Consider the following 25,382-nt stretch of genomic DNA (forward strand, 5'->3'; position numbering starts at 1 on the left):
CTACCTGGGTGAATGCAACAATCTACTCACTGACCAGCGATGTTTAGTTTCTATTGGGTTAATGGTTCATAAAATTAAAAAAACAAAGACCAACTTTTCATCATCACTGTCTCAAAGAAATAACACATGGATTCATTTGGAAAGTAAAAATGGTTCTTCGAATATGAATATCAGTACAAAGGAAGAGTTAACACATCTACCACAAAATCCAAAACAGAACAACAAAAAACTTACAGTAGGGTTGAAACTGAAAAATACAAGTCTTATATCTGCTTCCTAACTCATGTATCCTTTTGCTTAAACTTTGTCCTTTCTTATTACCTAATAGTACCTTTTCTTGGTCTCTTTTCTAAATTTTTAGACTTTACTTTCTAGAATAGAAAGAATCCAGGGCTTCATGTACGTAAGGCAAGCATCAGCTTCTACCTCCGGGCCCTACTCTGTCTGAGTTCCTGTCCTGACTTCCTCTGAGGAGTAATAGCAATATGGAAGTGTAAGTCAAATAAACCCTTCCTTCCGTATTTGCTTTTTGGTAATGGAATTTTGTCACAACAATAGTAACCCTAACTAAGACACCAGGCCTGCATGTGATGTACGTAATACATACATATATACGAGCACAATAGGCATACCTAAAAAAAAAAATCATAAAAAGAAGAAGAGCCACTCCTTGGGTAAAGGTGCGCGTTGCCAAGCCTGGAGAAAAGGCTTGCAATGCTCTTCTAACCTCCACTGTTTGCTGTGGCCCACACAGCCCATACAGACACAATATACACAAATTAAATTAAATAAATAAAACGATCTTTAGTAAGACTTTGTCTCTTTACTTACCATGCATTATAATGTCTGGGATTTACTCTTATAGCATTTCGAAAACATGCTAATGCTTTATCTAGTTCTTCAGTTAACACAAATTCATGTCCTAATAGAGTATAGGCATAAGCATAATTTGGATCCACCTGGATAGCTCTTTGGAAGAATTTAATTGCTATATCATGCTCCCGTTGTAGACTGAAACAATTCCCTGCAGCACACCAAGCCTGACAAAACAGAAACAAGAACTAGTCAGTTAAAAGTTTTTATGCTCTATAAAGAAAACTATCGTCAAAAGTAACTTACAATTTTAATTTAATTTTGACCTAAAAAACTGTGTGTGGTGTGAGTGTGGATCCTTGCTTTCCAGCTTGTTTGAGTCAGGGTCTGTGTTGTCTGTGGTGTGCAGCAGGCTAGCTGCCTGCAAGCTTGCCAGGGTTTGCCTGTCTCTGCTTCCCATCTCCTCCCTGTAGAGGTGCTGGTATCCAGCAGTTTAACCACACTATGCCTGGCGTTTATGTGGGTTCTGGAGATTCAAATTCAGGTTCTCATGTTAGCACAACCATTGTTACCCATTAAGCCATTTCTCTGACCAAATTTTTATTTTACTTTTTAACAAAACCAATCCTGTGACAAAATCAAGTCTCAGATTTTATTTACAGGACAAAACCCTGAAGAAATTCAAATTTTTGACTATGATTTTCTCTTTTTAAAAACTCTTACTCATACACAAATTCCACATGTGCAGGTTAGAGCAGAGTGTTTTTCTTTGATAGAGTTTCTCTGTGTAATCTTGTCTGTCCTGGAACTCACTTAGTAGACACCAGGATGGCTTTGAACTTGGAGATCTATTTGCCTGCCTTTGCCTCTTGAGTGTGGGATTAAAAGCATGTGGCATCACAATTGGCTTAGGAGAATGGTTTCAGGGAGCTGGTTTTCTCCTATCACTATGTGTTCTGGAAATAGGACTCAGGGCGCCAGTGTGCACAGCAAATTTTCACCGGCAGAGCCATCTCCCTAGCACCTATTGAAGCTATCTTACTGGCCATGTTTTGTTTTTTTTTTAATTTTCTTAAAGATGATATAATATCAGTATTTAATAATATTAGTATTTAATCTGTCCTCCTGTGAATTTGTACACTTGTGAAGTTTACAGAGGCCAGAAGAGAACAGCAATTTGAATCCAGGTTTGCGTGCACTTCACTAAAGTATCACTAAAAACCATCTGAGTGGCTGTGATTCCGGCTGTGGGAATGAGAGGTTCAAAAGTTAAAGAACAGCCTAGAGAAAACAGCAAGGTCCTGACACCAGGGACGAACAAAGACCTTCAAATAAATGTCCTGAAATACTTACTACAAGATTAGTACATATGAATCAATCTATGTCTGTCTTCAAATGGCAATTAAGGGCCAGCAAAACGACTCAGTGGGTAAGAGGGCTTGCTGCCAAGCCTGATGACCTGGAGTTGAATCCTTGGAGTCCACATTATTTAAAGAAAAATGGACTCTCAAATGTTGTCTCCTAAAATCCAAATATACTCACTATGGCATGTATGTGCTCCCACACACAAAATCTGGTTGGATTTTTTGAAGGTTGAAGTTCTGTTTGGCTGTCTAGACAGGCCTTCCAAGAACTGAGTGACAACCAAGAGTCACCAAGCATGGCTTTTTGGCATGTGTGAGAAGAGTCTTTCTGAAACAACCTCATGAAGTCCAGAGTTAGTAACAAACTAGCTGTGTAGTGAATAACTCAATTGTTTTGTAATTATATCTTATGACACTTTGCAAAAATGACAAAAAATTACCTAACAATGCACTTGCCAGAATGTATCATTACGTGATACAGGACTATATTTGTTCTGGTGATCAAAAGCTATGTTGGGGTCAAAGATTATGTGCCTAGCATACCTACAGTGCTGGGTTCCAGACCAGCACTGCACCCAAAAATTAAACGAGTAAAACAGACTGCTGTTAGCATACCTCTGGTGAATTCTTATCCATGTCTGTTAAATCTTTTGAAAGAACCGAAAGAGCAACATCTTTCTGAAGATGCCAGAGTGTTGTAGAGTAGATCTCCATACCCTCAACTCTGAAACTCTCAATCCTTCTAACTTCTGAGAATATTCTTTCAGCCTAAAATTAAAGAACTAGTGAGTGAACTGTACAGACAGACAGACTAGTGCAGGTTATTGTCGTCACAGGACCAAATTTCTGCAAGGACTGTGCTTTATGGGAATCAGTATGGAGAGAAATCACTGTGAGAGGTCAAATACTGAGGCATTAGCCTAGTTCCTGTATTTTAACTAGGGATAAAGATGTAAAGTCTGAAAAAAAATTTCTATTAAAAAAAAAAAAAACAAAAAAAAAGACAAAGATGGGGCTGAAGCAATGGCTGCCCGACAGAGGACCTGGCTTTGGTTCCCAGCACTCACACAGCAGCTTACAACTATCAGGAATTGCAGTTCCAGGGGATCTAATATCCTCCTGTGGATGCAAGCACTCACATATGACACAATTTTAAAGAGAGAGAGGGAGGGAGAAGAGGGGGAGAGAAGACAGACACAGACAGACAGACAGAGAACATGAACTTAATGAAAAGCTGAGCTGAAACTTTTAGAGGCTAAAAAGGTGAACAGCTACCAACTCCACTGCACGCCGAGTGCCGAGCACCACCGAGCCCTGTGTCTGCTGGAGGCACAGGACCCACGACCAACAGACTCTTTCTAAGGCCTCCCCAGAGCTAACAGGTCACCTTTATCTCTCTCAAAATATTTACACTTTCTAAAACCGTGCTTCTTATAAATTTTATAAAAACTTCACATTTATAGGACTGATGTGTTACCTAGTTTTGACACCTTAGTAAGTCAAAATGTTCAAAGTCACAGTTGAGAATAAGGAATATTTGGGATGTATTCATAATGAACATGACAGAAATTAAGGAAAGAACTGTCATTTGACTTTATGTAAGTGGGTACTTGAGAGGCCAGACGAGCCCATCAAAGCCTTAGAGATGGAGTTACAGACGACTGGGAGACAACTGTGGTGCTGGGAACTGGACCTCTACAGGTACAGCAAGTGCTGTTAGCTGCTGGGTCAATCTCCAGTCCTGGGAAAGACCATTTATAAAACTGGAACCATTTGCCCCAAACACAGTGATTTGTCACGCAGAATCAGTTTACTGTTTTTTAAGTCCCCTTGAATCTCTTTAAAAGTTATAAGTGCTTCTAAAAAAACATACAAATTGTTATGTTATATGACATAACAAAGTAATTAACCACACAGAAACCTTTTGGCTTCAAAACTTTCAGAAGCTATTGTCACCTTTCAAAAATCAATTATCAGCTACAACTGAATACAAAAGCAACAACAGGACTAGCAAGTTGAGGCTGGCCTGGGCCATAGATGAACTCAAGGTGGCCCTGGTCTACACAGCAAGACCCTGTCTCTAAAATAAAGCCTGGTGGTGGTGGCACTGCATGCTTTTAGTCCCAGCACTTGGGAGGCAAAGGCAGGTGGATCTCTGAGTATGAGGCCAGCAGGGGATTAAACAGAAACCTCCCCGCCCCATCTCTCTCGTGTGCTCATGTGTGCACACACACACCCATCCGCCCAACAACAAAAAACCCTAAAACCCCCAAAACAAACTAAACTTCACAGGTGATTATGATCTCTGAGAACAAAAAAGAAACTGAAGTCTCTCTCAGTTGGTAAGGTTGGTGTAGCATGTATGGAGCCCTGGATTCAACTCCTACATGGGTTCATAAATTGGGATGGTAGGAGATTTCTGTAATCTAAGAGGGAAGAGAAGAGAATTAGGAGTTTGAGTAATCCTGGCTTATAGAATTCAGGGACAGTCTGGCCTACATGCAACCCTATCCCAAAAACAAAACCAGCCAAGTCTGGTGGTATATGCCTTTAACCCTAGCATTAGAGATGAGGCTGATGTAGATAGCGGGTTCCAGGCCAGCCAGAGCTAAGAGGTGAAAAGATTCTGCCTCAAAAGAAAAAAAAAAAAAAGCCTGTTATTAGGACATCTTCAATTAAATATAATATTCTTCATAGCATTAAGTTTATAAAGCACACTAAATGCCAAACATTCAGATCAGTGTATAATTTACATTAACTTGATGATTGTTCTCTAAAATCCTTTTCAAGAAAGCCCACTAAGGTTAGATTCTCTCAATATAAGAAATGATTTTATTTATAAGTTATTGTGTCTCTTAGTTTTATATTAATTTGATATAAGCTAGAGTTAATCTGGAAAAAAAAAAATGGAACCTCAACCAAGGAAACACCTCCATAAGATCCTACAGAATGGTGTTTTTTAAATTAGTGATTGATGGAAGAGGGCCCAGCTCATCATGGGTGGTGCCATCTGTGGGTTGGTGGTCCTGGGTTCTGTAAGAAAACTGGCTGAGCATGAGGAGTAAGCCAGTAAGCAGCACCCTCCACCTACATCAGCTCCCGCCTCCAGGTTCCTGCCCTTACTGCTTTTTTTAAAAAAATTTATTGTATGTGAGTACACTGTCACTGTCTTCAGACACACCAGAAGAGGGCATCGGATCCCATACAGATGGCTGTGAGACACCGTGTGGGTATGTGAATGCTGAGAATTGAACTCAGGACCTCTAGAAGAACAGCCAGTGCTCTAAACTGCTGACCTGAGCCAGCTCTCCAGGCCCCTCACTGCTTTCAATGATGAACTGTTACAAGGAACTGTGAGCAAAATAAACCCTTTCCTCTCCAAGTTGCTTCTGGTCTGGTGTTTCACTACAGCAATAGTAATCCTAATTATGACAGTTATACATACTAGGAAAACAATTATATAATAAATGAATATTAATTGTTAGGATCAGCCTTCAGCATAAAAGTTAAATTAATTCTAGGAAGTATATGTATCTTGGTATATTTACCTGCATGTATTCTGAAAGTTCAAAATAAGCCCGTCCAATCTGGCACAGGACCCAGCCAGTACTGTAGTGGTGAGAAGGTAGGTGGCTCAGAATATTTATAGCTTCTTTGCAGTTGTATGAACACAAAGCTAAATAACCTTTTCCCATTTCACGAAGAAGGCTCATCAAACCTTCTAGGAGAAAACAATATGATAAACAAAGGAGAAAAATACACACAACTTTGGTTTTCTAAAACCGTTAACTACAAACTATTCCTTTAAAAAATTTCCAGTATTTGGGCTGACATGATTGCTTGGTGGTTAAAGGTTCTTGACTGATGACCTGAGTTTGATCCCTGGGACCACATACATACATGTACACACACACACACACACACACACACACACACACACACACACACACACACACAACCTCTCTCAATGAAATAAAATAAAATGTAATTAAGTTAAAAAGGTTTTTAAAAGGGGCTCAGTTGTTAAAAGCACTTTTGTCCAGTTCCCAGCATTTACACGGTAGCTCACACCATCTACAACTCCCATCCTGTGGGATTCACACCCAATCTGGGCTTCTTTGAGATAAACACAGCCATAGAAACAGATAAGAGACACAAACTTCAAAACATAAAAATATCCATTAAAATAACCTTTAGTGCCAGCATTAATCTAAAAACAATAAGGCATGAAGAAACTTAATCAAAATAAGTATAAAATAAAGCAGAAATACAGGAAGTACAGTAAGCTTTATAAACAGACCTGCTGCTGCCTTTTGTAGGTTAAATGCCTGGATCTGAGGTGTGATTGTGGATATTTTCCCTTCTGAAATGATAGAAGAGTCCAATTTTGTAATTTCCAGACTATCGTTTATGTTGGGTTGAGTTATTCCTCCTTTATTAGTTTTACTTTTTGTTTTTCTGTTTGGGATTTTAGGTGGAAACTTCATTTTTAACTTTTTGCTATTCTCCTGTGGAAAGGAATAAAATCCAGGCTTATCACACTCACTCTTGTGGAAGTCTCCATCAACATTCCCTATAAGCGCCCACAGAAAAGAAGTGCACAGTCCCATTAGTCTTTACTTTTCTCATCAGTAAGTTTATAGCAAGTCTTCAAAACCAATTTTTTGTTGTTGTTTTTTGTTTTGAGACAGGGTCTTACTTTTTTGGCTTGTATTGACCTGGAACTTGAAGCAATCTTGCTTTACCCTCCCAAATCTTAGAATTACAGGAATGAACCAGCATGCCAAGAGTCATTTTATTTTAGATATAACGGTATGTTGCACAAATAACTGAGGTCAGTCTGCACTACGGGCAGATCTTTTCTGAAAGTAAGTCACATTCTCATTTAATATTTAAAAATGAAAAAATGCAACACTAATTCTACCAAAGCACTACCATCACATTATATCAAAGTACGAAGTAACTCACTGGGATGTGTCAAAGGTAAATTACTCATGTCAGTTGACAAAGACAAAAATGGTCCCCTCATCTTCTTTGCTTTAATTTAAAATTATTCCAGAAATATAGTAACAAGACCAAATTCCCGCTCATTCTTTCCTCAATGATAAGATATGAACTACACACCTCACTGGCATTTCCCAGTTTTCATATGAGCTCTTTTGCATGTGTATGTATAGTGCTGTGTAATTTATCAAGGGCATTTGTGCAATCAACTATAACAGTTATGATATAGAATTATTCTTCTAGAACAAAGAATTTCATTTGTACTACATTTAAATTGTTGTGTCTTTCCTCCAGTCTATTTCCTGAAAAAAGCCACAGACATTTTTATTATGATTTGGTCATTTCAAGACTTACATATTTACCAATGACCAAGGAGAGTCACAAAGATTACAGCTAGTTCTCCAAATAAGAAATCATGTTGTTCAGCATGGTGGCGTGTCCCTATAATCCTAGCACCCCAGAAGGTAACTAAGGCAGGAGGATGGCAACTTCCAGACCTGCACGATCTATTTAATGAGCCCTCTAAAAAATTACAACAAAATCCTTTATTTATCTGAGATGAAGTTAGCAATGAGTAGAAATTTCAGCATAGAAGTTTTAAATAAACATGACACACAGAAACCTTTACCTTGGTTGTAGAACTGTCACTAGTGAAAAGGCGGGAACTTCTTCGAGGCAATGCATTTGGGGGAGATGTAATAGTGGGGCTCAATACCTGAGGTGTTGTACTAAAAAAAACAAAGATATTTTTTAACATTCAACATTTAGCTTAGTAACTATTTTCTCAATTCTGCTTTATTAAAATATGCATTTATCATATAAATATTCTAAAACTGGTCTTTTGATCAGTTCCTTTTGTGTCTCTATGAAAACTCAGGATTTAAAAACTTCCCAGGCTTGAGGGGATAACACCCTGGTTAAGAGTACTGGATGCTCTCTCCCCCAGAGGACTCAAGCTTTGTTCCTAGTGTCCATATCTGGTGGCTCATATTGGCCAACAAGTCCAGTTCCAGGTGATCCTACCATCTCTTTTAGCCTGAGTGCACTTGAAAGTACTAGCACGCACACACACACACACACACACACACACACACACACACACACACACACACACACACATTATATATAGACAACTGTCTAGAGCAAATGTTGGCAACAACAAAATGTTAAATAAAAAAGTTGGGGGCTGGAGAGATGGCTCAGTGGTTAAGGGCACTGACTGTTCTTCCAGAGGTCCTGAGTTCAAATCCCAGCAATCACATGGTGGCTCACAACCATCTGTAATGGGATCTGATGCCCTCTTCTGGTGTGGCTGAAGACAGAGACTGTGTACTTATATTTAATAAATAAATCTTATAAAGAAAAAGTTGGACGTGAATCATTTAAATGTGGTATCTGTCAATAACCAATAATTAGAAAAGTAAACAAAAAATGCTAGAATAAATGAACTCAACCAGCTAAAACAAAGGTTTATTCTACTTAGACAAGTCTATGGTCATTACTTGTGCATAGATTTACTTTAAGTGCAAACCATAAGAAGTATTCTATTTTAAAATTTTACTTTCATGTCTATGAATGTTTTGCCTACATGTATGCATGTACCACAAGCAAGCCTAGTGCCTGTAGAAGCCAGAAAGGAGGGCTACATCCCCCGGAGTCACAGATACAGAGTTATAGGCTATTGTGAACCACCATGTGGGTGATAGAAACTGAATGGTGGTCTGCTACAAGAACAGCGAGTCCTCTCAAATGTTAAGCCATGGGTCTTATCCAAATGTAACTTTTTTAAAAAAAAATAAAAGGTCTTACCATGTACCCCTGGTTGGCCTGGAGTTTTCTATGCATACTAATCTGCCTTGAACCTAGAAACCTGCCTGTCTCCACCTCCTGAGTGCTGGAATTAAAGGAGCATGCAGCCATGCTTAGCTGAGAGTTAATTCCATTTTTAAGATTTGATTTATTTATTTTCATGACAGGGTCTAACTATGTAACTCTGGCTGTCCTGGAACCCATTACCTAGTGCAAGCTGACCTTGAACTCAGAGATCTACCTACCACAGCCTCCCAAGTGCTGTGATTAAAGGTGTATACTTCTGGGCTGGAGAGATGGCTCAGCGGTTAAGAGCACCCGACTGCTCTTCCAGAGGTCATGAGCTCAATTCCCAGCAACCACATGGTGGCTCACAACCATCTGTAAAGAGATCCGATTCAGGGCTGGGGATTTAGCTCAGTGGTAGAGCGCTTACCTAGGAAGCGCAAGGCCCTGGGTTCGGTCCCCAGCTCCGAAAAAAAAAACCAAAAAAAAAAAAAAAAAAAGAGATCCGATTCTCTCTTCTGGTGTATCTGAAGACAGCTACAGTGTACTTATATATAATAAATGAATTAAAAAAAAAAAAAAAAGGTGTATACTTCTATACCCAGATTTTTTTTTTTTTTCGGAGCTGGGGACTGAACCCAGGGCCTTGCGCTCTCTAGGCAAGCGCTCTACCGCTGAGCTAAATCCCCAACCCCTATACCCAGATTTTTTTATTCTATGATTATGTGCCAGTGCCTGTATGTAGCACCACAGGTATGCAAGTGGCTAGAAGAAGGCAGAAGATTTCCCGACACTGGAGTTACGGGTACTTCTAAAGCCACCCAAAGTGAGTGCTGAAAAGTAAAGCCAAGTCCTTTGCAAGAACAGCAAGTCTTAACCGATGGGCCATCTCTCCAGCACCAAGAATTCTATCTTAGAATGCAATTCAGATGGAGTTGGTAGTAATAATGCCTGCAACCCCACCCTAAGGAAGTCCAGACAGACAGATGGTCCTCAATTCAAGGCCAATCTGAAGTACAGACCTTGTCTCAAAACAAAAGCAGAACAGAACAAACAAACAGAAAACATAGTAAACTTAAAATGATCTAATGATCTAATCAAGACTGGGCAAACAGCAGACAGCAAGAGTAGGCAGTGACTGTGCTGAGGACACAGCTGGGCTGGCAGGGCCCCTCGTTAGCACCCACAAAGCCCTAGGTGTGAACTCTAGCATTCCATAGACTTGGTACACTGCTGCACCGATTGCAATCCCAGCACTTTGGAGGTGGTGGCGGGTGGATTAATAGTTTAAGGTCATTCTTAAGACACACACAGCAAGTTTGCAGCCATCCTAGGATACACGAGACCCTAATAAAAAGGGGAAAGCAGAAAGCTCCTGGACTAAATACTTCACAAAGCATGGTAACTCTACTAGTGATCCCTCTTGGCTTCTGAACACTTTTGGAACAACAACCTTAGAGACAAAGAATTTTACTTTAGGTCACAAGTAGACTGTGGTAGAGTTGGGAGATGTCATAGCAGCAGAAGCTATAGAAAGTTGACATTCATAGTTTGCATTCATAGTCAAGAAGCAGAGAGCTGTGTTCAGTTCCTCCTCTCCGGTTTGGTCCAAAGCCCAGCCCACAAAATGGTACCATCCATATTTCAGGGTGGGTCTTCCCACCTCAACTAAGCCTATTAGGAAAACTTTTCACAGACATGCCCACAGGCAAGCTACTCTAGACAACCCTTAAGAGTGATTCCAGGCCCTGCTACAACTTGACAAGTGAAATCAACCTTCATATCATGGTCAAAAAGTTTCTAAAAATAAGATACCAACCAGTAAGTAAAACATGCTCAGAGCTCTGTGTGAAACAGAGGGAACAATCTGGGGGAAAGCAATTCATTCTTAAAAGTTTTAATTATTTATTTTAATTTAATGTGCATGTGCGTTTCTGAGTTACATGCAGCACACACGTGCAGGAGCCTGCAAAGGCTATAGGAGAACATCAGATTCACTGAAACTGGAGTTATACAGTTATAACCCACCATATAGGAACCAAACCCCAGTCCTCTGCAAGAGCAGTTAACCTTCCTTTTTTTTTTTTTTATTTTATTTATTTACTTCATGTATGTGAGTACACTGTTGCTGTCTTCAGACACACCAGAAGAGGAGATCGGATCCCCATTACAGATGGTTGTGAGTCACCATGTGGTTGCTGGGGATTGAACTCAGGACCTCTGGATGAGCAGTCGGTGCTCTTAACCAGCAGTTAACATTCTTAAACACCCTTTTATTCCTTTCTACCCCAGCTTCAAGGTGTGTGTGCACATCTACACCTACACCTTTAAGTGTATAAGCAGAGATCAGAAGAGGGTCTCAGAGAGCTTCCTCTATGGTTCTTCACAATATTCTCATAAATTAGGTCTTTCACTGAACCCAAAGTTCACTCCTACTAGGGTAGCTGGCAGTGAAGTCTCCTCATCTTCCTGCCTACACCCCTTAGTGCTGGGCTTACAGATCAGTACCTGCCGTACCCAGGCACTGTTTCACAAGCAAGCAGTAATAACTGCCTGCCCTGGCAAAAAACCCCAAGTCAACCACCCAGTCAAGTAATTCTTACAACAGGACCCTAGGCAACCACAGTCTGCAAGCTATATTCCTGATTAGAACCTAACATTATAGGTATATTGATTCCTTTAAAACAGTTAAGCCTGTAACTGTAACTCTTAACAGTTTTAAGGCTTCTGGATCTGAAGTTCAATTTTATGACCTGTGTGCAGAAATAATAGGTGAAGAGAGAATGAAATCTGTATTTACTGTGCATGTTGGCACACACCTTTAATCTCAGCACTTGGAAGGCAGAGGTGGCCAGATTTAGCTTGGTCTACATAGTGAGTTCCAGGACAGCAAGGACTATATAATATCGACTCTGCCTCAAAAACAAAACTAACAGCGGTGGTGGTGCATGCCTTTATTTCTAGCACTAGTGGGGTAGAGACAGGCCTGAGTTTGAGGCCAGCCTAGACTACAGAGTGAGTTCCTGGACAGTCAGGGCTAACATAGAAAAACCTTATCCACACCCCTATCTCCCCCCAAAAACCCCATGAATAAACTCAAACAAATAAACACTACAAAAAGAAATCCATCTGTACTTACTCTAAAGGTCAAGTGTCTGTGAACAAAATAATTCTGAAGAAGCATATATGCTACCCTGACGAGACAGACACCATAATCAATACCTTGTTTGTGGGCCAGAGCTTTGTGTCTGGGCAACGAGCACCGGTGTGGCCTCCCGACTGTTCCCACTCTGTGAGAAGACAGACTTCGCTCCAGTGTGGCCCATTCTTGCAACGGACTACAAAACACAAAAGGTTTGTGATCACAGATTGCACTGCAAACCACAAAAGACACCACGGTGCTCCCTCCTGTCTTCACTCTCTCCACGAAGACAGCCCAGAACAGATAATGCCACCCTAAACAATCACCACCACTATACTGTGTTAAAAATTTAGGACAGCTATTACTTTCTTTTTTTTTTTTTTTTTGGTTCTTTTTTTTTCGGAGCTGGGGACCGAACCCAGGGCCTTGTGCTTCCTAGGCAAGCACTCTACCACTGAGCTAAATCCCCAGCCCCCAGCTATTACTTTCAATATTTATTAACGTGCTAAATATAAAGAAGATGAAACAGCAAGATTTTATACTATTCCTTTTGCACTGAGTAAAACAGTTAACTGGAAGTCGGAAGAGATTTAAAAAACTCGCCTGGTCCCTTTCTAAATTATAAAGACACTGCTCCTTTGCATCACCAGTTCTTCCTACTTTTTCTTTCTTTCTTTCTTTCTTTTTTTTTTGTTTAAATTTCTGCTTGCCTAGAAGGGGAAGAGAAAAAAAACCTCTGCTTGCCTCTTCTGACCTAATTGTTCAGCGTGACAGAAATGATCTTAATTTAGTTCATGGACATTTATATAGCTAGATATTTAAAAGAACTAGATGTGTAAGTTGGAAAAGCCAACACTGATGAGTCTGTCTGATACAGGTGGTAGGCTATGTATATACGACAAGGACATTCTTTCATGATTGGTCAGTAACTCTAAGGAAGTAGTAATTATATAAAGTTGGATTCTCTTGAAATTACCTTAATAGATTGTAGTTTTAAATAAGTTTCTTTCTTTTCTTTTTTTGGAGCTGGGGACCGAACCCAGGGCCTTGTGCTTGCTAGGCAAGCGCTCTACCACTGAGCTAAATCCCCAACCCCTTAAATAAGTTTCTTTAATTATACCCAAGCTACATTTTACACAGAAAGTACCTTTTTAGTAGGTGCTCCGGTGGATGGCACGTCAATTACAGAAGGTGTATTAGTGTAGTTTTGTAAATAGGATCCATCTCCAGGACTTGGGGTTTCTAATGGCAAAATCCCAAAACTGAGAAGAGGTTGAAATCAAGGTGTCAAAAAGTCATCAAGGCATATATAAAGCAGCAGTATACTTAAGTTAGAAGGTCTAAAAGGAAGAGAATGGCAAGTCAGTCACCTGAGGGGCAGGTTCAACATGAGCTGTGAATGTAGAGGGCTCCACCCCCCAGAACCACAGAGACAGGACAAGGACCTGAAGAGAACAGTGGCTATTTTTCTTAGAAACGGACTGCTGTTTAAAAGCTATGATCCAAATGATGAAAACAAACCCCAATTTTTGGAACAATGAAGACAATATTCTAGAGATTACTAGTAATTACTTAATAATTATCGATACAGTTATCCATTGGTCTCTGCAGATGCCCCAATCAATCTCCTGGTCATGCTATTTTAATAGCTTTCTGGCCTTGAGACTCCATTCATAGTCTATTTTTTCATGAGTTTGTTTGATAGTTCTGGTATGTTTGATAGTTTGATACGTATCCTTTGTGAAGTGTTATTGTATACGTATATAATACACTTTTAATAATCTTGACAACATTATTTCCCAATGACAGGTTTCAGAAATGAGGACTGGAAATGCTGCCATAAGCACACCATACACATACATCTGGAGGGATTCACTGCTATCTGTAGATGCACAGCCATAAAGACTGGATCTTTAATACACATATACACTAATTGATACATATTTAAAAAGCTTTAATATTTTCCTCTGCTTAATTTTACTTTGAGAAAGATCATCACATATCATAGGCTTTGACTTTTAACTCCTGGCTGAGGAACTTCTGACCTTCCTGCTTCTACCTCCCAAGTGGTAAAATTTCATGCATTTGAAACCTTGCCCAGTTTACAGAGTGCTGAGAATCAAGCCTGATCTTTGTGCATGCTCTACAAGCATTCTACCAACTGAGCTACATTCTCACCCTTTTAATATTTAATTCAAAAATGTTATAGATGTATTTTTTTTACTTCATTTTTTTGAAAACAGAACGCCAATCTGTCACACTGATTTGAGAGGATGCTGTTTAAATTAACTTACATTACTAGTAATAGGGTTCACCAAAGATCATTAATATATTAGAATACACTTTAAAATATCTTGTGTGACTTACCTTGGGGTTAATGGGCTAAGAGCAGTTGGTCCTCCTAATAAACTTCGACCAGTTTTTGGTTTATTTTGAACCTGTTTAGATAATATGGAAGGACCAGTTCCAAGGGGGACGTTATCTGGTGAAATTACAGCTGAATCAATGTAAGACACGGAGGAATCTGTATTCAAGGAGTACTTTGAATTGGAAGATTCTAAGTTCAGTCTGTTTAATTCCTGAAACAGAAATTTTCTACCATGTCACTTATGATACACTGCTAAGGCCCAATCACCCTTGCGGGTGTTCAGAATACTTGAGCATCAGAAGGAAAGCACTTACAATCGTGTCTTGGGGAGTTTCTGTAAGGACTGTCTCAGGCTGTCTGTGAGATAAACTGTGGTTAGATACTAGAGCTGTACACGTGTTGGGAAGACAACTGCTAAAATTCTGTAGAGATGTTAATTTAAATGTTTGGTCAGGATCTGGCTTCTCACCTGTGAAGACCAAAAGACAAAACAAAACAAAAAACTTGCCTCTGAGGGGTAATTTCTTTTCAAGTATACATAATTAGGTACAAATAAAGCCTTGGAGTTTCAAAATTCTCCTGCCCACTTATGTTATCAATCTTACCTCCCAAACGCCCAATCATTAACTTATTGTGGAAGTTAACCCTTACATTAAAGATTACATTTGGGAAATAAACTAAATTACAAGTTTTAAATATCATAACTCAGGGCCAGCATGAAGGTACAGCGGGGAAGGTGTCTGCTGCCCAACCTGAAAACCTCTGCATGAAGTAAGATGCGTTTTGAGATAGGGTTGCCTGCAAACTCCCCTAGTGGTAAAGCTGAATGCGGCTGAAGCTGGCAGTAAACTTAGATCTTGCTGCCAGAAGGCAGTGGCAAACACCTTTAGTCCTGGCCCTTGGAAGGCAGGGGCAGGTGATCTCTGTGAGCTCAAGGTCAGACTGGTCTACAGAGTTCCAGAGAAAACCCGAACTCAAAAAATACAATATAAAACAAACAGAAAGGAGAGAGAGAGAGAGAGAGAGAGAGAGAGAGAGAGAGAGAGAGAGAGAGAGAGAGAGAAATAGAAAAGGGGAAGAGGAAGAAGACCGCTCCCGCCACCGTCTCCATGAGCTTACCTATTTCACATAACGATTCAAAGGGAGACCAGAGGAAAGGATTTAAACTAAGGCTCTTTTGGTAACATTCTGATCCTTTGGCAAGCCGATCTGTCTTGCTGTGGAGAGAAACAATGGATTAAATAAACTATAAGCCCTAAAGCTTTTCTTATAATTTTTGATATAAAAAACCAGGTAAATCTTATAAAAATTCTCACAGCACTCTTTGATGCGTCCCTAAATTATAATTTTCTAGAAGCAATAGAAGTCATAAATAACAAATCAATCCATGGGTATTAACACCAATTAATTAATATTAATCCAAGGTTAAGGAAAAGAAAAATACAGGGGCTGTGGCACAAGCACAAGGACCTGAGTTCGAACCTCAGCATCCATGCCAAAAAAAAAAAGCTGAGTGTGACCATAAATGAGTGTGACCTCTGTGCTATGGGAGGTGGAGACAGGAGGATGGATGCGATCTGGTGACTGCCAGGCTCAGTGAGTGAGTGAGTGAGTGAGTGGAGAAGGAGAGAGGGAGAGAGAGAAAGGCAGAGACAGAGACAGAGACTGGACCCTGATTAAAAGAAGGTAGAATGACGTAGAAAGATCAACCTCTCCCCTGGCCTTACTGCAAACATGCAACGCACAGAAAATACATTCACTAAAGAAATATTAAAGGGAAAAATCCAATGAAATCTCAATGTTTGAGGATTGATCTAAACTCCTGTGATTAGCCTTCCTATATTTGCTTTTGGCAATTCCAAAATATACATATTTTTCTATCTAATCTAATTATACTTTAAAAGAATTTCTACATTTTTCCTTAAGATTTTTATTTTTTCAACCTCCTTCCCCCATCACTCCCTGTAAATCATTTATTGCCCTCAAACATCTACTTTTTTTGAGAAGCCACCATATAAGAAAAAAATGACTCTTTTTGCTGTCAACTCTCCTCTAGGTGCGTTCTGTTACTACTCCTTCCCGCCCAGCACGGAGGACGGAACACAGGCTGCTGCCTTTATTCTTAACCAGTTAAAACTAGCATTCCCTCACCTGATCAAAATACTGCCCAAACCTTATTACAATACCTTTTGACAATAGTAAAAATTTTAACTACTGTTTCTTCCTTCTCCATCACAAAATATGGTGGGGGCTGTGAGTTAGTCCCTTTAATATTCCCAGGACCAAGTCCTTACCGTCTTTAGGTATAATGGGAGAAGAACCTCAAGCATCCCTCGAATGAATGACAACAATAATCATAGCTGGACGACAGCACCCAGCTTCATTTCTTTTTTCTTTTTTTTTTTTTTTTTGAGACAGGTTTTCTCTGTGTAGCCTTAGCTGTCTTAGAACTCAAAGATTCATCTGTCTCTGCCTCCCAAGTGCTGGGACGAAAGGCGTACACCATTTTTCAACTCATTCTATCTTTCTTTATTCTAGTTCACAACTGTGGCATGAATGATTTGACATCACCTGAAAACCCCCTATTTAACCAGATAATTTATTCTACACAAAAAGTCATATGTATCCCTGAATGGCCCAGAGCTCACCACAAATACCAAGCTGGCCTTAAACTCTGCCTCCTGCGTGCTGAGATTAAAGGCATACACCACCATACCTGGCTACTTTTTTTTTTTTTCTTTTCTTTTTTTCGGGGCTGGGAATTGAACCCAGGACCTTGCACTTCCTAGGCAAGCGCTCTACCACTGAGCCAAATCCCCAACCCCCCCCCCTTTTTTTTTTTAACAGCAGTTCTTTTTCTTTCTTTCTTTGTAGGCTTTAATCCCCTTTTTCATAATATATAACAGATGGCATTTATTACATGCAAAAAATCCCGATGGGCAGTTTTGAATATTTTCTATTTTTCTACTCAACTTCAAACGTATTTTTTTTTCTATTCTTTTTTTCGGAGCTGGGGACCGAACTCAGGGCCTTGCACTTGCTAGGCAAGCGCTCTACCACTGAGCCAAATCCCCAACCCCTTCAAACGTATTTTTTAAAACAGGAGTGAGAACCATGTTACTATTATATAGTAATTCTGAGTTCATGGATGTTAAAAATCCTTGTTACAGGGCTGGAGAGATGGCTCAGCGGTTAAGAGCACTGACTGCTCTTCCAGAGGTCCTGAGTTCAAATCCCAGCAACCACATGGTGGCTCTCAACCATCTGTAATAAGATCTGATGCCCTCTTCTGGTGTGTCTGAAGACAGCTACAGTGTGCTCATATATAATAAATAAATCTTTAAGCTTTAAAAAAAAAAATCCTTGTTACACACTTCAAAGGTTACTACATATTGGAAGAAAATAACACTTAATTTGCATTACTGAAACCTACCTTCCACAACTCTAAGGGAAAGAGTAATATTTAATTTTAAGGAAAAGAAACCACTGGTGTCTTCAGTGGTGACAACTTGCTAGAACTGTAGCTACTATCACTAAGGAGCTAAGCAGAGTGCAAATGGGACGACGTCCTTACTAGGTAACGGATGGAATGAGGTCATGATGGGAAAGGCTAGAACTACAAAGCCAACTGGGTCTGTAAACATCAATATAGGCTACATCAAATGGGCACAGTCCAGAGCACTTCTATACAGGAGTCTATATCAAATGGGCACAGTCCAGAGCACTTCTTTTTCTTTTTTTTTTTTTTTTTTTTTTTTTTTTCGGAGCTGGGAACTGAACCCAGGGCCTTGCGCTCGCTAGGCAAGCGCTCTACCGCTGAGCTAAATCCCCAACCCCCAGAGCACTTCTATACAGGAGTCTATATCAAATGGGCACAGTCCAGAGCACTTCTATACAGGAGTCTATATCAAATGGGCACAGTCCAGAGCACTTCTATACAGGAGTCTATATCAAATGGGCACAGTCCAGAGCACTTCTATACAGGAGTCTATATCAAATGGGCACAGTCCAGAGCACTTCTATACAGGAGTCTATATCAAATGGGCACAGTCCAGAGCACTTCTATACAGGAGTCTATATCAAATGGGCACAGTCCAGAGCACTTCTATACAGGAGTCTTGAGTCACTGGCACTTACCAATATACATGTCCCAACAAGGAAAGAGTGAAGCAAGCTGAATCACCAAACTCAGTGACAAGGTCGTCATGGCTTTTTTGCTTATTAAACACTCCACCAGATAAGATTTGTTCCCCTTCTGCAAGCCTTTAAAATGTAAATTTATTTTAATGTCAGTAAACGCACTTCATGAAGACATCCTTCATTATCACCGTGAGTCTAATGACAGACGCAGTGAAAAGTTAATGGTATTTTTAGAACAATCATGTAGTTAGAATCATTAGGAAGCTAGTGATTTATGACCTTATATTTTCAGTCCTGCCTTTAAACCAGAACTCATTAAATTTTAATTGCTATGTGGACAAATCTAGTTTGAGCAGCATATGTATTATTCATGCTAAAGAAGCAGTTGATCATTTTATATGAGGGGAATATTAATGGCTTTACAAATGTGTGTGATTGTTCTTCATTTTGTATAGAAATGTGCATGCAAAACCTGATTTTTCTTAGTTTACTGCTTACTGCCCACAGCCATCCTAAGTTTTATAAAAATGTAAATTATAAACTTATAGCAACAGGTTCTTTTCTTTTTTCACCAAGTGGGTCCTAGGGATCAAACCCAAGAGTGTCAGCTTGTTGGCAAGTGTCTTTACATGTTAAGTCACCACACCAGCCCCATTTCTTTTAAAAGATTTATTCATAAATAATATGTATGTAAGTTCACAGTCGCTGTCTTCAGACACCAAAAGAAGAGCATCGGTTCCCACTACAGATGGCTGTGAGCCACCATGTGGTTGCTGGGATTTGAACTCAGGACCTCTGGAAGAGCAGTCAGTGCTCTTAACCGCTGAGCCATCTCTCCAGCTCACACCAGTTCCATTTTAAGAATGAAATATTAGTATCACTTTATATCTTTTTGTCAATTATATTTTCTTCATAAGAAAAGTAGTTCTTTAAATAAAAAAAAACTGCATGATTTCACTATATAATTTCAGCACAAGAGAGTTTGGAATGGTTTGATCTTTAAAGTGTTTGATTAAAAACAACTATGCTCATTATGTGGAAATTTATTTTATATATTTTTAAGTTTTACGCATATGAATATTTTGCTTATCTGTATGTTTGTGTACCATACTGTGTGTGTGTATATGTGTGTGTGTGTGTGTGTGTGTGCGTGCGTGCGTGCGCGCGCGCGCACACGCGCGCTTCTGTACAAAGGCTGGAAAAGATCAATCACATCCTTTGGAACTGGAGTTACAGATGATATGTGTGCTAGTAACTTAATCCAAGTCCTTTAAAAGAGCAGCCTGTGCTCTTAACTGCAGATCAATCTCTCACAGACATAATTATATATATATTCATATTACATATAATACATAATTATACACATTTATAGATATATATCTGTATCACACACACATCTCATTCATCATCCATTTATATCTTTTAAAAGAAAGAGACAGGGACCAGCTGGCCTGGAATTTGCTATGTAGTCTCAGACTCCCCAATCTCTGCCTCTTTAGTGCTGTAATTAAAGGTATACCTTACCACACCGGGCTTTTTTATACTGAGGGTAAATAAACCTCATTACTAGGCTGACCAATGTTTCTACATTAAAATGGATGGATTAAAAAACAGTTGTTCTTTTCAAACACCAAATACTAAATTGCATTCAAGAAAGAGAGAATCACTTTTATTACAAGTCATTTACTGGGGACGTGTGCACAAGCCATGGCAGTACCTGTGGCAGTCAGGGGACAACTTCAGGCTGGGTTCTCTTACATCATACATCAGGGGATCAAACGTGGTTGTTATGTTTGGCAGCAACTGAGCTGACCAGCTAAAACAACTCTGCCAGCCCCGTTATGTGGAAACATTTTTTTTTTTTCTTTTTTTCGGAGCTGGGGACCGAACCCAGGGCCTTGCGCTTGCTAGGCAAGTTCTCTACCACTGAGCTAAATCCCCAACCCCATGTGGAAACATTTTTAAGATTTCAAATTTTTAAGATTAAAATTTTTGGAGGGAGGGAAAGGGGGAAGAGAGAGGGAGGAAAGGGGTGTGGGGAGAATGACTTTCTACATAGCCCTGGCTCTCCTGGAACTATGTAGACCAGATTGGTCTTGAACTCAGAAGAAATCCACCTGCCTCTCTTTACCCAAGTACTAGGATTAAAGGCATGTGCTATCCCATGTACAGCAGAATCTTTGCATTTTTAAATAATCTAGTAATAAATAAATAAATAAATAAATAAATAAATAACTGACTCAATCACCCTTTATAGGGCTTATTCTAGTATTGCTTGTGTTCAAATGCCAAATTCTGTACCCCAAGACCTGGTTGCTCCAAGATGGGTAGATCCTAAGGTATACCAGCTTTTGTTGTGTAAACCTTGCCCCCAAAGTTACCACTGATGCTTACAGCCTGGACTGGGCAGAAGAGAAAGGGAGGAGCTGAAGGAGGAGAAAGAAGGAGGAAAAAGAAGATGCCATGGATCATAAGTGCATGGTGATGAGGGCTGGCCTGTTGAAGTAGGAGGGGCCCCAGGGGAGCATGGTAGTGACACCTCTGGATTACTGAGGAGCAGACAAAATAGCATAGAGGGTTGATATCGACACAACTCTATGCCTTAAGGCTTATTATAAATATCAAGATTATTGTGTATTTTATTTGGGAAATAAAATATTTATTTCTACAGTGGGATAGAAACCCCCAATCCAGAGCAATCCTTAAATAGTTAGTTGCTGGACAAATAGCATAGCTACTTACACGATAATTTTATGAACCTTATCTGTACCATCTATCTATTAAAAAAAATATACAAACAGGGAGCCCTGTTGTGGTGGCTCACGCCTTTAATCACAGCACTCGGGAGGCAGAGGTAGGCCTGTCTGAGTCTGAAGCCAGCCTGCTGTTCCAGGACAGTCAGGGCTACACAGAGAAACCCTGTCTACAAAAGCAACCTCAACCTCAAGAAAACCAAGACAAAACAAAAACCAAACAAAAAACACATATATGGGAATAAATATCCGTTTAGACACTTTTGCAAGTATTTCATCTATAGATGAATATATTTGCCAAAATGTAATCTGTATTCCAGCTGCGTCCAGATCTGGAATATGGTCAGATGACTTAGTTTTAATGGTAGTGAAACTTTGGTATGTCCCTTACTTTGAATGGTAGAGATGGGCTGTAATTCCCCAATGATCTCAAAGGACACATATGTCACCTATCCTTGTGAATTGTCATGCTTCTAGGCTTATTTAAGTTGCCTAACCATGAAAGCCAAGCCAGAGGAAATGAGACTAAGGATCATTTTGGGAGCTAGAAAGAATTAGTTACAACTGAAACGTGTCTTAAATTGCATTATTTTGGGACTTATAATGTAGATCAGCTGGTTTTATTTGACAGTCACAGGAAGTAAACCCAAAGCCACACACATGCTAGGGCAAGAGCTTTACCGTTACACCACAGCCCTGTGTAAGGTAAGAGTGACTGTCTGGCTTCCATGAAGCCTAGGGCTAAAGATCTCCAGCACTAAAAAGAATTGTTATTTATCACCATCATAATTAAATCTCTCCATGACCAAATTTATGCCTACGTCAGTGGTGCAAACCTTTCAACTGTTATTCAAGAGAGGAAAGGAAGTCAAGAGTTAGAAAAATTTGATGCAAAATTCAATGAAAGTCTAACCAAACTAGGTAAAGTAGATTTTAATACTCACTTGCTGAGGTCAACACAACATTTTGCAAGCAGGTATTTACACTGCGGGGTGGTACAACTGTGTCCTTTCAAGAGTCTATAGGCTTTATAGGCCTTTCCTGAGCGGTAGTAACAGGTCGCCAGTAGAAACAAGGCTTCTTCTGAATGTACTAAGACAAAAAGAAAAAAGAAAGATAAATTAGCTACTATTCAGTTTGCCAATAAACAAGCAAAAAAAAAAAAAAAAAAAAAGAGAGAGAGCATGTCACTGTCATTTAATTCAAAACAATTATTAATTTAAATTTGAATTATGGAGAAATCAGTTATTGATAGAACAGGTAAGGTTAGTAGTTCACATCTGTAATCTCAGCACTCAGTGGGTTGAAGCAAAAAAAAATCACTTCAAGTTCCAGACCAGTCAGGAAATATAAAAAAGCAAACAAGCCAGTTTGCCAGATCTGATCCGTCTCTCTATAAGAACTAAAGCAGTGATGTGATGGAGACAATTACATCCCCTGTAAATTCGTAAGAAATGCAAACACACATGCACACACCTCTACCCTTAAACAGACTACCAGGAAAGCATCTGATTTTAGATAATATTTTTTTTTTTTGGTTCTTTTTTTTTTTTTTTTTTTTTTCGGAGCTGGGGACCGAACCCAGGGCCTTGCGCTTCCTAGGCAAGCGCTCTACCACTGAGCTAAATCCCCAGCCCGATAATATTTTTTTTAAAGATTTATTTATATATTAGTACACTGTAGTTCTCTTCAGATACTTCAGAAGAGGGCATCCCATTACAGATGGTTGTGAGCCACCATGTGGTTGCTGGGATTTGAACTCAGGACCTCTGGAAGAGCAGTCAGTGCTCTTAACCACTGAGCCATCTCTCCAGCCCTAGATAATATTTTTAACAGACATGTTAGGAAGACAGAAGTTAAATCTTACTACAAAGGGAAAAATGAACCTCATTTCTGTGGTGAAAAATGTTTCTACATTAAAATGGACAGATTAAAAAATATCAAATAAGACAAATCAAAAGTTAGGGTCTGGGAGGTGGCTCAGTTGGTGACAATGCTTGCTGCCAAGCTTAAGGGCCTGAGATAAATCCCAGACCACAGTCAGAAGAAAAGAAACAACTCAAGTTATTTTCTGACATCTATACAGGTCATAGCACACGACTGGCCCATTAAAAAAAAAAAAAAGTAAAAATATTTTCTGGAGAGAAAAAACATGACAAGCATGGAGGCTCTTGTCCCTAATCTCACAACTTGGGAGACTATTGAAGGACAGTTCAGAGTTTAAGGCCAGCTTGAGATACAGAAAACTTGTCTCAAAACAAAAATGAAACAGCTGGGAGGAAGTCAGGAAGTGCTCGCCTTGCTTCTTGGGACCCTATGAAAAAGCTGGCACACGCTTATAACTCCAGTGCTGAGGAGGTGGAGGGAGGAGAATTCTGGGGCACAGCAGCCAGACAGCCTAACCTACTTCACAGGTTTCAGGCAACTGACAAATCATCTCAAAAAAACAGTAAAAGGAGCCAGAGGAGAAAACATCCAAGGTTGCCTGATGTTTCTAGCCGTCCATACTCAAACACCACAGGGGGCGGGGGGGGGGAGTTGGCGAGATAGCGGAGTAATTAAGAACATATGGTGAGGGGTTGGGGATTTAGCTCAGTGGTAGAGTGCTTGCCTAGCAAGCGCAAGGCCCTGGGTTCGGTCCCCAGCTCCGAAAAAAAAGAATAAAAAAAAAAAAAAAAAAAAAAGAACATATGGTGAGCTTAAAGAAGTTTGGAGTTCAGATTTCAAACACATTTGGGGAGGCTCACAATTCTAACCCTGGGGGATTTGATGTCTCTGGTCTTTGAGGACACTATATTCCAGAATTATCCATACACACACACATACATATACACATAACTAGAAATAACAAAAAAGTTAAAGACAAAGAGAATAAGAACCTTGCTAACCATAAAAAGTGATAAAAATTCCGTATTTTATTCATTTATGATTCTTTATAAATGAACAGATCACAAACCTTCTGCATATAGTCGTTCTGCGAGGAAAACTGCGTCTCGGTAAGCATAGTGGTTTAGTGCTTGCCATATAGCAGCCTGCAAATAGAGAAGGCACATTAGCACACACATGGTAACTTCTGGCACTGTCTTGAACATAATACTCAAGTTATTATGCATAATTTATTTGTATTATCTCTTTATTTACTTTTGTATTTGTATGTGTGTGTAGCAAGTGGGCTTATGTGTGTGGGAAGGAGGTAAAAACAACTTCTCCCTCACCATGTGGGTCCGAGGGAACTTGAACTCAGGTACTGGGCTCAGCAGCACGTTTGTTAACTTGCTGAGGCGTCTCACCTGCTCTGGCTACTTTGATCTACCTCTTTCTGTGCAAACATACGTGTGCAGACAACTGCAGAGACTGGGAGTGGGATGGATCCCTGAAGGTGGTTATGGGAGCCCTAATGCAAGTGCTGGGAACCAAACTTAGGTCCTCCATGAGAGAAGGAAGTGTTCTTATCAAGTGAGCCATTTTCCCAGCCCAATTTCACTAATTTAAGTCATAAAAAGCAACGACCTGAGTAAACCCAGTGTGCTATATATAAAGTTCCTCACTGTAGGCTTCCAGTATATCTGCATTTACTCTTCATCCCTGCATGAACTTCCAACCTTCTATACTTCTCTATACCCTACTTCTTCACCAATAACTTCCTCATCCCCAAAATCTAGTTTGAAAAAACATAATCTATACTAACGTCCTAGCCCATTCATCCTTCTATTCCCTACACTCCTTTTTGTGACACAGATTTTAAGATTTTACTAATTTGGTAGGAAAAGAAGCTTCTAACTTTTTTTTTTTTTTTTTTAAATAAGGGGATTGGGAAGATAGTAAGTCCATGCCAGGGAGAGCTCTTCTCCCCACCACCACATGTGTGTACATGTTTGAATAGATTTCTCTGCCAACACTTTCCTACATATCAATTTAATAATGCTCAACCTCGTGGAAAGGGATATTTATATTACTGATTATCACACCACAGTAATGGGACT

General features: G+C 39.7%; 1 protein-coding gene and 1 long non-coding RNA gene across 14 annotated transcripts in view; both read right to left on the reverse strand.

Annotated features, from left to right (window-relative positions):
- Positions 1–25,382, reverse strand: part of Cdc27 (cell division cycle 27) — a 47,549-nt gene that overhangs the window by 11,878 nt on the left and 10,289 nt on the right. For 2 of the 13 annotated variants that reach the window (XM_087573236.1, XM_087573245.1), the window contains exons 1-13: positions 24,356–24,467; positions 22,344–22,491; positions 18,644–18,769; positions 15,626–15,723; positions 14,821–14,975; positions 14,506–14,717; positions 13,286–13,400; positions 12,219–12,334; positions 7,810–7,909; positions 6,478–6,685; positions 5,726–5,895; positions 2,793–2,945; positions 832–1,040 (exon numbers count right to left, since the gene is read on the reverse strand). In XM_087573236.1, the coding sequence (XP_087429362.1) occupies positions 832–1,040; positions 2,793–2,945; positions 5,726–5,895; positions 6,478–6,685; positions 7,810–7,909; positions 12,219–12,334; positions 13,286–13,400; positions 14,506–14,717; positions 14,821–14,975; positions 15,626–15,723; positions 18,644–18,769; positions 22,344–22,491; positions 24,356–24,464 (1,919 nt within the window). In that variant the 5' untranslated portion in view covers positions 24,465–24,467. 13 annotated transcript variants of the gene reach the window in all.
- LOC148003129 (uncharacterized) lies at positions 17,200–18,521 on the reverse strand. Its single transcript, XR_015632160.1, has 2 exons — positions 18,352–18,521; positions 17,200–18,230 (listed from the first exon to the last, which is right to left on the reverse strand). It is a non-coding gene; the product is annotated as an uncharacterized LOC148003129 (long non-coding RNA).

Source organism: Rattus norvegicus, chromosome 10 (assembly GCF_021556685.1).
Source record: "Rattus norvegicus strain SHRSP/BbbUtx chromosome 10, alternate assembly SHRSP_T2T, whole genome shotgun sequence".
NCBI lineage: Eukaryota > Metazoa > Chordata > Mammalia > Rodentia > Muridae > Rattus > Rattus norvegicus.